Below are 12,383 nucleotides of genomic sequence, written 5' to 3'. Positions count from 1 at the left end.
TCGAAATAGATGCAGCAGAATACCTCTCGCCTTTCCACACAAGAGTCAAGGACCTAAGTTTTAAATGCAGATTGGATTTCTCCCTAGTATTAACTGAGTGAAAGCTGCTAGCTCTTGGGAATACACTGATATTGTTAACAACAAACGGCATTAAAGAAAATATGTATTGAGAAGCCAGTGTCAGAATTCTCAAACTGCTGAAGAGGGGTCGAAAAGAGGTTTGAGAAATTACACCACATATTGCTCGAACCACCCGTTTATGAGCCAAAAATACACTTTTTGAATCAGAAGAGTGGCCTCAAAAAATAATACTATACGTTATAAGTGAATGAAGCTGTAAATTACTTTTCCTGTTGTACTGTCACGTATTTCAGATACTGTTCTATTAGTAAATAAAGCAGCATTTAGCTTTTAAGCAAGATATTGAACTTGCGGTCAAGAGGACTGCGGGTGGTGGCACGTACTTCCTTTGGCTGCTGTTGTGACTTGACCAATCAACTTCTTCTGCATAGCTATATAAACATACAGTCTCGGTTTCAAAGTTATTTGTAGAGCTACATCTACATCAACATGCATACCCCGCAAGCCGTATGGTGCGTGGCGGGAGGTGCCCTGTCTACTACTAGTCATTTTCTTTCCTGTTTCACTCACAAATAGAGTGAGGGAGAGGCGACTGTCTATATGGCTCCGAACGAGCCCCTATCTCTCTAATCTTATCATCATGGTCCTTACGAAAAATGTACGTTGGTAGCAGTAGAATAGTTCTGCAGTCAGCTTCAAATGTCGGCTCTCGAAATTTCCACAGTGGTGTTCCTCGGAAAGAATGTCACCTTCTCCACAGCAATTCCCATTTGAGGTCCCAAAGCTTCTCCGTAGTACATGAGTGTTATTCGACCCTACTGGTAACAAATATAGCAGCCTCTGAATTGCTTCATCGTCTTCCTTTAATCATACCTGATGCAGATCCCAAACACTAGAACAGTACTCAACTATGGGTCGCACTAGTTTCATATGTGCAGTCTCTGCAGATGAACTATGAACTAAACTTTCCTAAAATTCTCCCAATAAACTGAAGTCCATCATTTGGCTTCCCCACTAAAGTCCTTACATGCTCATTCCATTTTATATTTGCTTCGCAACGTTACACCTAGGTATTTAAACGACGTCACTGTGCCATGCAGCACCTTACTAATACATTATGGGTTTGTCTTGCATTAACTTACATTTTTCTACATGTAGAGCTAGTTGCCATTCATCAGACCAACTAGAAATTTTTTCAAGTCATGGTCCCTGTAGTAAAGCAGCAGCTGCGAGGCAGTGCTTTGTGGACTGTAACATTCGTCAATGGATAAGCTTGCGCAGACTCCCGACCTCTGAGATAAGGATTTCAGAAGTATAAGTTCGATTTCTCATGCAGCAAAATATTTATTAAGGGTGATAAACAAAAGACTTCACGAAATACTGGAAAGAAAGTATTGCAAAGGCGTAGTAGGGACTTAGAAGAGGGAAAGGAACAAGAGGTGCAATACGACAGCTGCGAATTATAGGTGAGAGACGATGAAAGCGGAAGAGAAGTTTATGCTGTTTTCATTGACTTGCAGAAAGCCTTTGATACAGTGGAATTAAATAGTGGACAGTCTAAAGAATGGTGGCGACTGGAGGGTAGAAGACTGATAAAAAAGAACCTATACTTAGAGCAGCAAATACGAGTACAGATTGGGAATGAGATGACAGAGGAAAACACAGCTGGAAGGGGAGTGAGGCACGGCTACTGTCCCTTCTCTGTACCGTTTAACATATATTTGGAGTATACCGATCAGAAATATTTGAAACAAGATAGAGGAGTGGGGTTGTGGTAGGAGGATAGGATGTATTCGATTTGCGGATGATATGGTATTACTGGAAGAGAGCGAAACAACTATGACTGGAATGTGGAAAGAATTAAATAAGACATGTGAGGTGTTCGGAATGAGAATTAGTAAGGAAAAGACAAAACGTATGTTGATAAGTGCAAGAAAATTAAGAACAACTATAAAGTTAGGACAGGAAGATACAGAACTACTTGGTGCTTTCAGACTTCTGGGAAGCATTATTACAGACGATATGAAATGAAATAAGTAGATGAAAGCACGGATAGCAATTGCCAAGAAAGCGTTTAATAAGAAGATGAGGGTTCTATGTGGGTGCATGGACAGAGACGCAAGGAAGACACTGGCGAACTGCTATATATGGAGCATGGCGTTATACGGAGCTGGGACATGGACACTGAGGAAAGAGGGAGAAAGAAGAATGGAAACATTTTAGAGGATGGAAGGGGTAAAATGGGTAGACAAAATGAGAAATGAGGAGATGTTGAGAGAAGTGGAGAGAGAAATTTTAAAGGTAAAGAGAAAGAGGAAACACAACTGCATTGTAGCACTGCTGCTACGGTCGCAGGTTCGAATCCTGCCTCGGGCATGGATATGTGTGATGTCCTTAAGTTAGTTATGTTTAAGTAGTTCTAAGTCTAGGGGAATGATGAGCTCAGATGTTAAGGCCCCTAGGGCTTAGAGCCATTTGAGCCAATTGTATTTCATTGGACACTGGATTAGAGGAGATTGTTTATTGAAGGAAGCTATAGAAGGAAAGGTGAATAGCAGAGGAAGAAGAAGAAGAGGGTGAAGATACCAAGTGGTGGATAATGTAAGGATAAGAAACATAAGAAAACTAAGAGGTTAGCCAGTGAAATGACTGCATGGAGAGCTACATGTTAAGACCTGTCCTAGGGCAGGACACTGATGACTATGATGATGTAGTGACGGATGAGTTACAAAGTCAACTTCGCTCCAAACCCCAGCGTCGAAACTCTTCAAGAAGAATTTGCTGCCATTCCTTCACAGACATTCGGACACCACATCAAAAAAGTCGCTAGGAGGGTTCAAGCACTCATAAGGTAAAGGGTGTACACACGGCGTATATCTGTCCAGTAATACGTGTTTGGGTACTTTTGAACAGATGTCGTTGTTGCTGTTGTGGTCTTCAGTCCAGAGACTGGTTTGATGAAGCTCTCCATGCTACTCTATCCTGTGCAAGTTTCTTCGTCATCCAGTACTTACTGCAACCTACATCCTTCTGAATCTGCTTAGTGTATTCATCTCTTGGTCTCCCTCTACGATTTTTACCCTCCACGCTGCACTCCAATACTAAATTACTGATCGCTTGATGCCTCAGAACATGTCCTACCAACCGACACCTCTTTCTAGTAAAGTAGTGCCACAAATCTCTCTTCTCCCCAATCCTATTCAATACCTCCTAATTAGTTATGTGATCTACCCATCTAATCTCCAGCATTCTTCTGTAGCACCACATTTCAAAAGCTTATATTCTCTTTTTGTCCAAACTATTTATCGTCCATGTTCCATACATGGCTACACTCCATACAAATACTTTCAGAAACGACTTCCTGACACTTAAATCAATACCTAATATTAACAAATTTCTCTTCTTCAGAAACGCTTTCCTTGCCATTGCCAGTCTACATTTTATATCCTCTCTACTTCGACCATCATCAGTTATTTTGCTCCCCAAATAGCAAAATTCCTTTACTACTTTAAGTGTCTCATTTCCTAATCTAATTTCCTCAGCATCACCCGACTTAATTCGACTACACTCCATTATCCTCTTTTTGCTTTTGTTGATGTTCATCTTATATTCTCATTTCCAGACACACTCCATTCCTCCAATAAAATTCTTCAGGGTATCAGACCGCATCGTCATGATTTAAAATGCGCATTTTAAATCATGACGATGCGGTCTGATACCCTGAAGAATTTTATTGAAGAAGACAACGGCCGCGGAAGTCTACGCTTACACACTCCATTCCGTTCAACTGCTCTTCCAAGTCCTTTGCTGTCTCTGACAGAATTACAGTGTCATCGGCAAACAGATAGTTGGTTTGAAACTTCCTGACAGATTAAAACTGTGTGCGGACCGAGACTCGAACTCGGGACCTTTGCCCTACAAACTTCACAAAAGCTCTTCTGCGAACGTGCATGGTAGGAGATAAGGTACTGGCAGAATTGAAGCTGTGAGGACGGGTCGTGAGTCGTGCTTGGGTAGCTCAGTTGGTAGAGCACTTGCCATCGAAAGGCAAAGGTCCCGAGTTCGAGTCTCGGTCCAGCACAGAGTTTTAATCTCTCAGGAAGTTTCATATCAGCGCACACTCCGCTGCAGAGTGAAAATCTCATTCTGGAGATAGTTGGTTTGTAGGAGGGGACCAAACAGCGAGGTCATCGGTCCCATCGGATTAGGGAAGGATGGCGAAGGAAGTCGGCCGCGCCCTTTAAAAGGAACCATCCCGGCATTTGCCTGAAACGATTTAGGGAAACCACGGAAAACTTAAAGCAGGATGGCAGGACGTTGGTTTGAACCGTCGTCCTCCCGAATGCGAGTCCAGTGTGCTAACCACTGTTCAGACAGTTTTTGTGTGATTACGTAAGCCTGGTTACTGCACGCGCGGCGCCTGTCCGCATGGTACCTGCAGCGTGGCGAGCACGTTGATGACGGAGCGCGCGGCGTCGTCCTCGACGGCCCAGACGGCGTCGGGCCCGGCGAGCAGCCCTGCGAAGTCTCGGCCGGTGGTGCAGGCGAGCACGGCGGCCGCCAGGCGGCGGTAGAGCGCGCACGCCGCCACCAGCGCCGCCGCCCCCGGCAGCGCCGCCGCCGCCCCCGCCACCCACGCCGCGCTGCACGCCACCCGCACCGCCCACGCCTCCGCGCGCTTCCGCTCCTGCCGGCACCCGCGCCCGCAGCTCATGTACACACCACGACAGGCGTCGCATAGGCAACCAGCTGCACACCAGTTACGTTACTTATCAATACTGCTACTTCCACAGCTTTCAGGACCCATTAGAAGCAAATGAGCAGAAGAAAGAGTTAGTGATGTTTTTCAAGGATGGATTGTCCCTTAACCCTTTATCGAGCATACACAGAAATATTATGGTGATAAACAGGACAAGTACGAGTCTTGATCATGTATACACAGAATGTCCATAATTAATGTTCCAATTTCAAAAATCTGTAGAAAAACAATCACGCCTCGGAATCACGTCAAATTTGAATAGCATATTATTAATCACGGAGAAAAAAAAAAAGAAAAGACGGCGCTATAGGGGCCTTAACGTCAAAGGGGTTAGGTACAACTGACAGATGAATCACAATACGACATCTATGATTTGAGTTGCACATTACACCATCCGTACTGTTCAAGATGCCTGACTGCGTGAGTTCGGCAGTCAAAAGTTGTTGCACTGTCAGTTAGATAAGCCCGTCCACCAACACAACACTATACGCTACTGGCCATTAAAATTGCTACACCAAGACGAAATGCGGATGATAAACGGGTATTCATTGCACAAACATATTACACTAGAGCTGAGATGTGAGTACATTTTCATGCAATTTGGGTGCATAGATCCTGAGAAATCAGTATCCAGAACAATCACCTCTAGCCGTAATAACGGCCTTGATACGCCTGGGCATTGAGTCAAACAGAGCTTGGATGGCGTGTACAGGTACAGCTGCCCATGAAGCTTCAACACGATACCACAGTTCATCAGCGTATTGTGACGAGCCAGTTGCTCGGCCACCATTGACCAGACGTTTTCAGTTGGTGAGAGATCTGGTGAATGTGCTGGCCAGTGCAGCAGTCGCACATTTTCTGTATCCAGAAAGGTTGGTACAGGATCTGCAACACGCGGTCGTGCATTATCCTACTGAAATGTGGGGTTTTGCAGGGATCGAATGAAGGGTAGAGCGAAGGGTTGTAACGCATCTGAACTGTTACGTCCACTGGTCAAAGTGCCGTCAATGTGAACGAGAGGTGACCCAGACATGTAATCATCTGAAAAAATGACGTTTTGGCATTTTTACACCCAGGTTCGTCGAGTACACCATCGCAGGCGCTCCTGTCTGTGGTGCAGCGTTAAGGCTAACCGCAGCCATGGTCTCCGAGCTGATAGTCCAAGCTGCTGCAAACGTCGTCGAACTGTTCGTGCAGATGGTTGTTGTCTTGCAAACGTCCACATCTGTTGACTCAGGGATCGAGACGTGGCTGCACGATCCGTTACAGCTATGCGGATAAGATGCCTGTCATCTCGACTGCTAGTGATACGAGGCCGTTGGGATCCAGCAGGGCGTACCGTATTACCCCCCTCCTGAGCCCACCGATTCCATATTCTGCTAACAGTCATTGGATCTCGAGCAACGCGAGCAGCAATGTCGCGATACCATAAACCGGAATCGCTATAGGCTACAATCCGACATTTATCAAAGTCGGAAACGTGATGCTACGCATTTCTCCTCCTTACACGAGGCATCACAACAACGTTTCACCAGTCAACGCCGGTCAACTGCTGTTTGTGTATGAGAAATCGGTTGGAAACTTTCCTCATGTCAGCACGTTGTAAGTGTCGCCATCGGCGCCAACCTTGTGTAAATGCTTTGAAAAGCTAATCATTTGCATATCACAGCATCTTCTTCCTGACGGTTAAATTTCGCGTCATCTTCGTGGTGTAGCAATTTTAATGGCCAGTAGTGTACAACATCGGATGGGGAAAATCAGTTTTTAACTGTCCTTGGCCCAGCAACCGCATAAAAATCGGTTTTTAAGTGCCGTGAGACTGGCGAAGTACATGTTCAATATACTGTCCAACGTTTTCTGCCATACGTTGACATGGAAAAACAGAACGTTCGACAACACATCGAAGCGTCTTGGGCGTCTTCGCCGGTATTCGGAGCGCAGTTCGAAGAGGAACTCATCACTGAAGACAATTCTACTACAGTCATTGATACTCCAGGCCGAAGACTTGCCTGGAGACGCCACGTTCAGCGATAGGACACCAACTTGACTGTCGCTCGCCATGCAGCCTGATAACGAGGAGTGATATTCTGGGGTGCCATTCCTTTGCTAGCAGGACCCCTTTGGTTGTCATCCGCAGCGTATTTACCGCACAGCGGTATGTCGACGATAGTCTACGTCCCGTTTTGGTGCCTCTCATGGCAAGCCATGCTGTGCTTAGATTTCGGCAAGATAATGACTGTCCGCACACGACGAAAGTTTCTACTGCTAGTCTTCGTGCGTGCCAAACCCTAACTTGGCCAGCAACGTCGCCGGACCTCTCCTCTATTGAGAAAGTTTTGAGCGTTATGGGCAGCGTGAGCCGTGCATGGCTCGTGCTCATGCCATTTATTGTTTGTCATCTTCTATTACGGTACTGTCGCCTCGTTTTCTTGTTCGATTTAGCGGCGTCATTAACTTCCTGCCTGACTTGTCCGTATCGATAAGTCCACTGTCGTACCATCTCTGGAGTGACCGGTAGTATTTCTGGGTCGTTGTGTGTCTGGCAGTCAGTTCGGGAGAGACCAGCAGTGCAGTCGGGACGCAGCAGCAGGGAAAACGGGGACGGAGCGCCGGTCAGCGCAGACAGCCAGTGCTCGCCCACCGCTGGCCACACACATGAACTGTCCGACGGAGAGAGATTGGAGCGGGACGTCTCATCGGCCGACATACACTCCTGGAAATGGAAAAAAGAACACATTGACACCGGTGTGTCAGACCCACCATACTTGCTCCGGACACTGCGAGAGGGCTGTACAAGCAATGATCACACGCACGGCACAGCGGACACACCAGGACCCGCGGTGTTGGCCGTCGAATGGCGCTAGCTGCGCAGCATTTGTGCACCGCCGCCGTCAGTGTCAGCCAGTTTGCCGTGGCATACGGAGCTCCATCGCAGTCTTTAACACTGGTAGCATGCCGCGACAGCGTGGACGTGAACCGTATGTGCAGTTGACGGACTTTGAGCGAGGGCGTATAGTGGGCATGCGGGAGGCCGGGTGGACGTACCGCCGAATTGCTCAACACGTGGGGCGTGAGGTCTCCACAGTACATCGATGTTGTCGCCAGTGGTCGGCGGAAGGTGCACGTGCCCGTCGACCTGGGACCGGACCGCAGCGACGCACGGATGCACGCCAAGACCGTAGGATACTACGCAGTGCCGTAGGGGACCGCACCGCCACTCCCCAGCAAATTAGGGACACTGTTGCTCCTGGGGTATCGGCGAGGACCATTCGCAACCGTCTCCATGAAGCTGGGCTACGGTCCCGCACACCGTTAGGCCGTCTTCCGCTCACGCCCCAACATCGTGCAGCCCGCCTCCAGTGGTGTCGCGACAGGCGTGAATGGAGGGACGAATGGAGACGTGTCGTCTCCAGCGATGAGAGTCGCTTCTGCCTTGGTGCCAATGATGGTCGTATGCGTGTTTGGCGCCGTGCAGGTGAGCGCCACAATCAGGACTGCATACGACCGAGGCACACAGGGCCAACACCCGGCATCATGGTGTGGGGAGCGATCTCCTACACTGGCCGTACACCACTGGTGATCGTCGAGGGGACACTGAATAGTGCACGGTACATCCAAACCGTCATCGAACCCATCTTTCTACCATTCCTAGACCGGCAAGGGAACGTGCTGTTCCAACAGGACAATGCACGTCCGCATGTATCCCGTGCCACCCAACGTGCTCTAGAAGGTGTAAGTCAACTACCCTGGCCAGCAAGATCTCCGGATCTGTCCCCCATTGAGCATGTTTGGGACTGGATGAAGCGTCGTCTCACGCGGTCTGCACGTCCAGCACGAACGCTGGTCCAACTGAGGCGCCAGGTGGAAATGGCATGGCAAGCCGTTCCACAGGACTACATCCAGCATCTCTACGATCGTCTCCATGGGAGAATAGCAACCTGCATTGCTGTGAAAGGTGGATATACTGTACTAGTGCTGACATTGTGCATGCTCTGTTGCCTGTGTCTATGTGCCTGTGGTTCTGTCAGTGTGATCATGTGATGTATCTGACCCCAGGAATGTGTCAATAAAGTTTCCCCTTCCTGGGACAATGAATTCACGGTGTTCTTATTTCAATTTCCAGGAGTGTATATTTGGTCCTTTCACCGTTTCCGAGCCTGCGCAGTCGGTCGGTTGGCGTGGAGCAGCAAGGAAGTCCCCATCGCGCGGAGTCGGCTCGGAGCCGCTGGTGGCGTGCACGCGCGGTTGCTGCTTGCGAGTGCTACGAAGTCTTTCGCCCACCGATCTTGGACACGAAAGTTCAGTCCTCACCTAACCTACTATCGAACCTCAACTCTTTGCATTTCTTCGTTTGATCCTACTTGTCGCCTTGGGATATTCCTGCGAGCAACAACGTGTGTGTATTTAAGTTGGCCAAGATTCCAACCTTATTCCTGTGGAGTTTAACATAATTTAATTTATTCCGTGTTATTGAAGTTGAGCAGCGGTACTTTCTACCTTTTGGCCGTTGATGTTCCGGTTACCTGCGCTGGTCGTTGACGTAATTTTCGGTGGTGTATTTTCCTCGTTGTGTTGTTGCTGTTCAGCGCAGCTGATGTGTTGTTGGTCTTTGTGGGCGCCAATATTCTTTGTGTCGTTGTGGTCGTTTTGCTGGTTGCGTCGAGCAGAACTGGGGGCGTTTGTGTTTTTCTCATCATTTCATCACCATTCGTGAACGTGGCGAGACTGGACTGAGCGCTGATAACCGCGCGGTTGAGCGCCCCACAAACCAAACATCATCGTCATCGAGCAGAACTGATTGATAGATTGGTCGGTCGCCTGTCTGTCGGTTGGGTTGCCTTCAGATTAAGAAGTCACCGTACAGGCTGCCTGTCTCATCTAAACGCGCGTTAGTGTTACAATCACAGGCCGACCCTTGCAAACTTCTGAGCGCCGTTCCTTGTGTGCTACTTAGTAATTTCACTTTCTGGGTTTTACTTATTTGGTTGACGTGCGGCCTTCAGCCGAGTTTTAATATTTCTTAAATTAATGTTCTTGTTTTGCTCTTTTGCGTGAAATGTTTTTAAGATAAGGCCTTCTGCCTTTTGATTGTAACTCTCCTTATTGCTCAATATGCAGCCTCGCACTAAGTTCCATTAAAATTAAACTGATAAGACCTTCAGCCTTTTTAGATTGAAGATTTAGAAAATATTTTTGGGTGAAACATCCAGAATAACCTTATAATTCAATTTCTTGCTTAGGCCTTGTGTCTTGGATCTTGAGGGTGGCCTGCAGCCGATCTAAAGTTAATCAAGCGAGGTCGATTAAAGTTTTAAGTGTTTTGCATCCTTATTCTAATACTGTGTGTTGATAAATAAAGTTTGTATGTTGAGTGCAGCTGACAGGAACTCATTTTGGCCCCTTTCCACAACCTAATCCGCTCTGTCCTGCTAGCGCAGGTGTTTCACAGGGCTCTCCAAGCATCTTGCGGTTTTAACGCTCTAAAGCGCTAATTGGACAGAAATTGTCACGATGTCCTTCAGGAGGGCATCCAACAACTTTACCAATCAATACCGAGCCGAACAACTGCTTATGTTATTGACTTGCTCATTTTGTGGAACTCTTTCTCTTGAATAAATCATCCAGTTTTTCTGAAATTGTAATCATTTGTTTGTCTTTGCATGTACTTGCGTCTACCAATTTCCGCCCTTCGCGATGCGTCTTTCTTTTAGTGTGTGCAACACGAACAGCAAAGGTCCCACGTTTCTCGCTTCCCGCGCCCGGGTTCCCGGGTTCGATTCCCGGCGGGGTCAGGTATTTTCTCTGCCTCGTGATGACTGGGTGTTGTGTGATGTCCGTTAAGTCCCATAGTGCTCAGAGCCATTTGAACCATTTTTGAGCAAAAGTCCCAACACAATTGCCAGGACACACTTGAAGTTACTTGAAACATTAGACAGTACAGTTTTGCGTAACGTTTTTCCTTTGCCGCAAACCGGGACAGAAAAACAAAACACTTAGAAAAGGACAACTGATTTCCTCAAAACTACACCACTGGCCATTAAAACTGCTACACCACGAAGATGACGTGCTACAGACGCGAAATTTAACCGACAGGAAGAAGCTGCGGTGTATGCAAATGATTAGCTTTTCAGAGCATTCACACAAGGTTGGCGCCGGCGGCGACACCTACAACGTCCTGACATGAGGAAACTTTCCAACCGGTTTCTCATACACAAACAGCAGTTGCTGCTCGCGTTGGTCGGGATCCAATGACTGGTAGCAGAATATGGAATCGGTGGGTTAAGGGGGTTAATACGGAACGCCGTGCTGGATCCCAACGGCCTCGTATCACTAGCAGTCGAGATGACAGGCATCTTATCCGCATGGCTGTAACGGATCGTGCAGCCACGTCTCGATCCCTGAGTGAACAGATGGGGACATTTGCAAGACAACAACCATCTGCACGAACAGTTCGACGACGTTTGCAGCAGCTTGGACTATCAGCTCGGAGACCATGGCTGCGGTTCCCCTTGACGCTGCATCACAGACAGGAGCGCCTGCGATGGTGTACTCAACCACGAACCTGGGTGCACGAATGGCAAAATGTCATTTTTTCGGATGAATCCACGTACTGTTTACAACATCATGTTGGTCGCATCCGTGTTTGGCGACATCGCGGCGAACGCACATTGGAAGCGTGTATTCGTCATCGCCATACAGACGTATCACCCGGCGTGATTGTACGGTGTGCCATTGGTTACACGTCTCGGTAGCCTCTTCGGCACTTTGAACAGGGGACGTTACATTTCAGATGTGTTACGAGGCGTGGCTCTACCATTCATTCCATCTCTGCGAAACCCTACATTTAAGCAGGATAATGCACGACCGCATGTTGCAGGTCCTGTACGGGCCTTTCTTTATGCCCAGGCGTATCAAGGCTGTTATTACGGCCAGAGGTGGTTGTTCTGGGTACGGATTTCTCAGGATCTATGCTGCAAAATTGCGTGGAAATGTAATCACATGTCAGTTCTAGTATAATATATTTGTCCAATGACTACCCGTTTATCATCTGCATTTGTTCTTGGTGTAGCAATTTTAATGTCCCGCATTGTGGACAGCGCACCGACCTTGAAGGCGTCTCGGCGCGCGTTGAAGAAGAGCGCCAGCAGCAGGCCGGTGGCGAGCCCCAGGTGCGCGGCGGAGGGTAGTGGCACCGGCAGCGACAGGTGCTCGTACAGGGCCAGCGCCGACGGGCTGGGCGGCGCCTCGGCACGCAGCTCTGCGGGCACCGCCGACACCTGTTAGCACTCCTTCCAGTGAAAGATCTTGTGACGGCACTACCCGTCACCACGCGCGCGGCAAGTTGTGACTCCCGCGGCTACTCGTCGCGTCTGAAGAGCGCGTGGCTGTACCCAACCTTCTGGCCACACGGTGAGTTGGAAGGACGCTAACAACAAGGTCGGTTGGAATGCCATCCACTAAAACAAATTAGTATTTTAAGAGTAATTAAATATACCATAATTGGTATTAATAAATCAAACGTTCGTTGATATTGTTGGGAAAA

At 48.0% G+C, this 12,383-nt stretch overlaps 1 protein-coding gene across 1 annotated transcript in view; it reads right to left on the bottom strand.

The window, feature by feature from the left end:
- LOC126252257 (uncharacterized) overlaps positions 1–12,383 on the bottom strand; it is a 163,688-nt gene that overhangs the window by 104,297 nt on the left and 47,008 nt on the right. Inside the window, exons 3-4 of the mRNA XM_049953130.1 lie at positions 11,947–12,098; positions 4,517–4,768 (exon numbers count right to left, since the gene is read on the bottom strand). Of these exons, the coding sequence (XP_049809087.1) occupies positions 4,517–4,768; positions 11,947–12,098 (404 nt within the window). The remainder of the gene's footprint in view (positions 1–4,516; positions 4,769–11,946; positions 12,099–12,383) is intronic.

This window comes from Schistocerca nitens, chromosome 4 (genome assembly GCF_023898315.1).
Source record: "Schistocerca nitens isolate TAMUIC-IGC-003100 chromosome 4, iqSchNite1.1, whole genome shotgun sequence".
Lineage (NCBI taxonomy): Eukaryota > Metazoa > Arthropoda > Insecta > Orthoptera > Acrididae > Schistocerca > Schistocerca nitens.
Note: the sequence above shows the minus strand (reverse complement) of the source record. Positions and strands in the feature narration are given on the sequence as shown.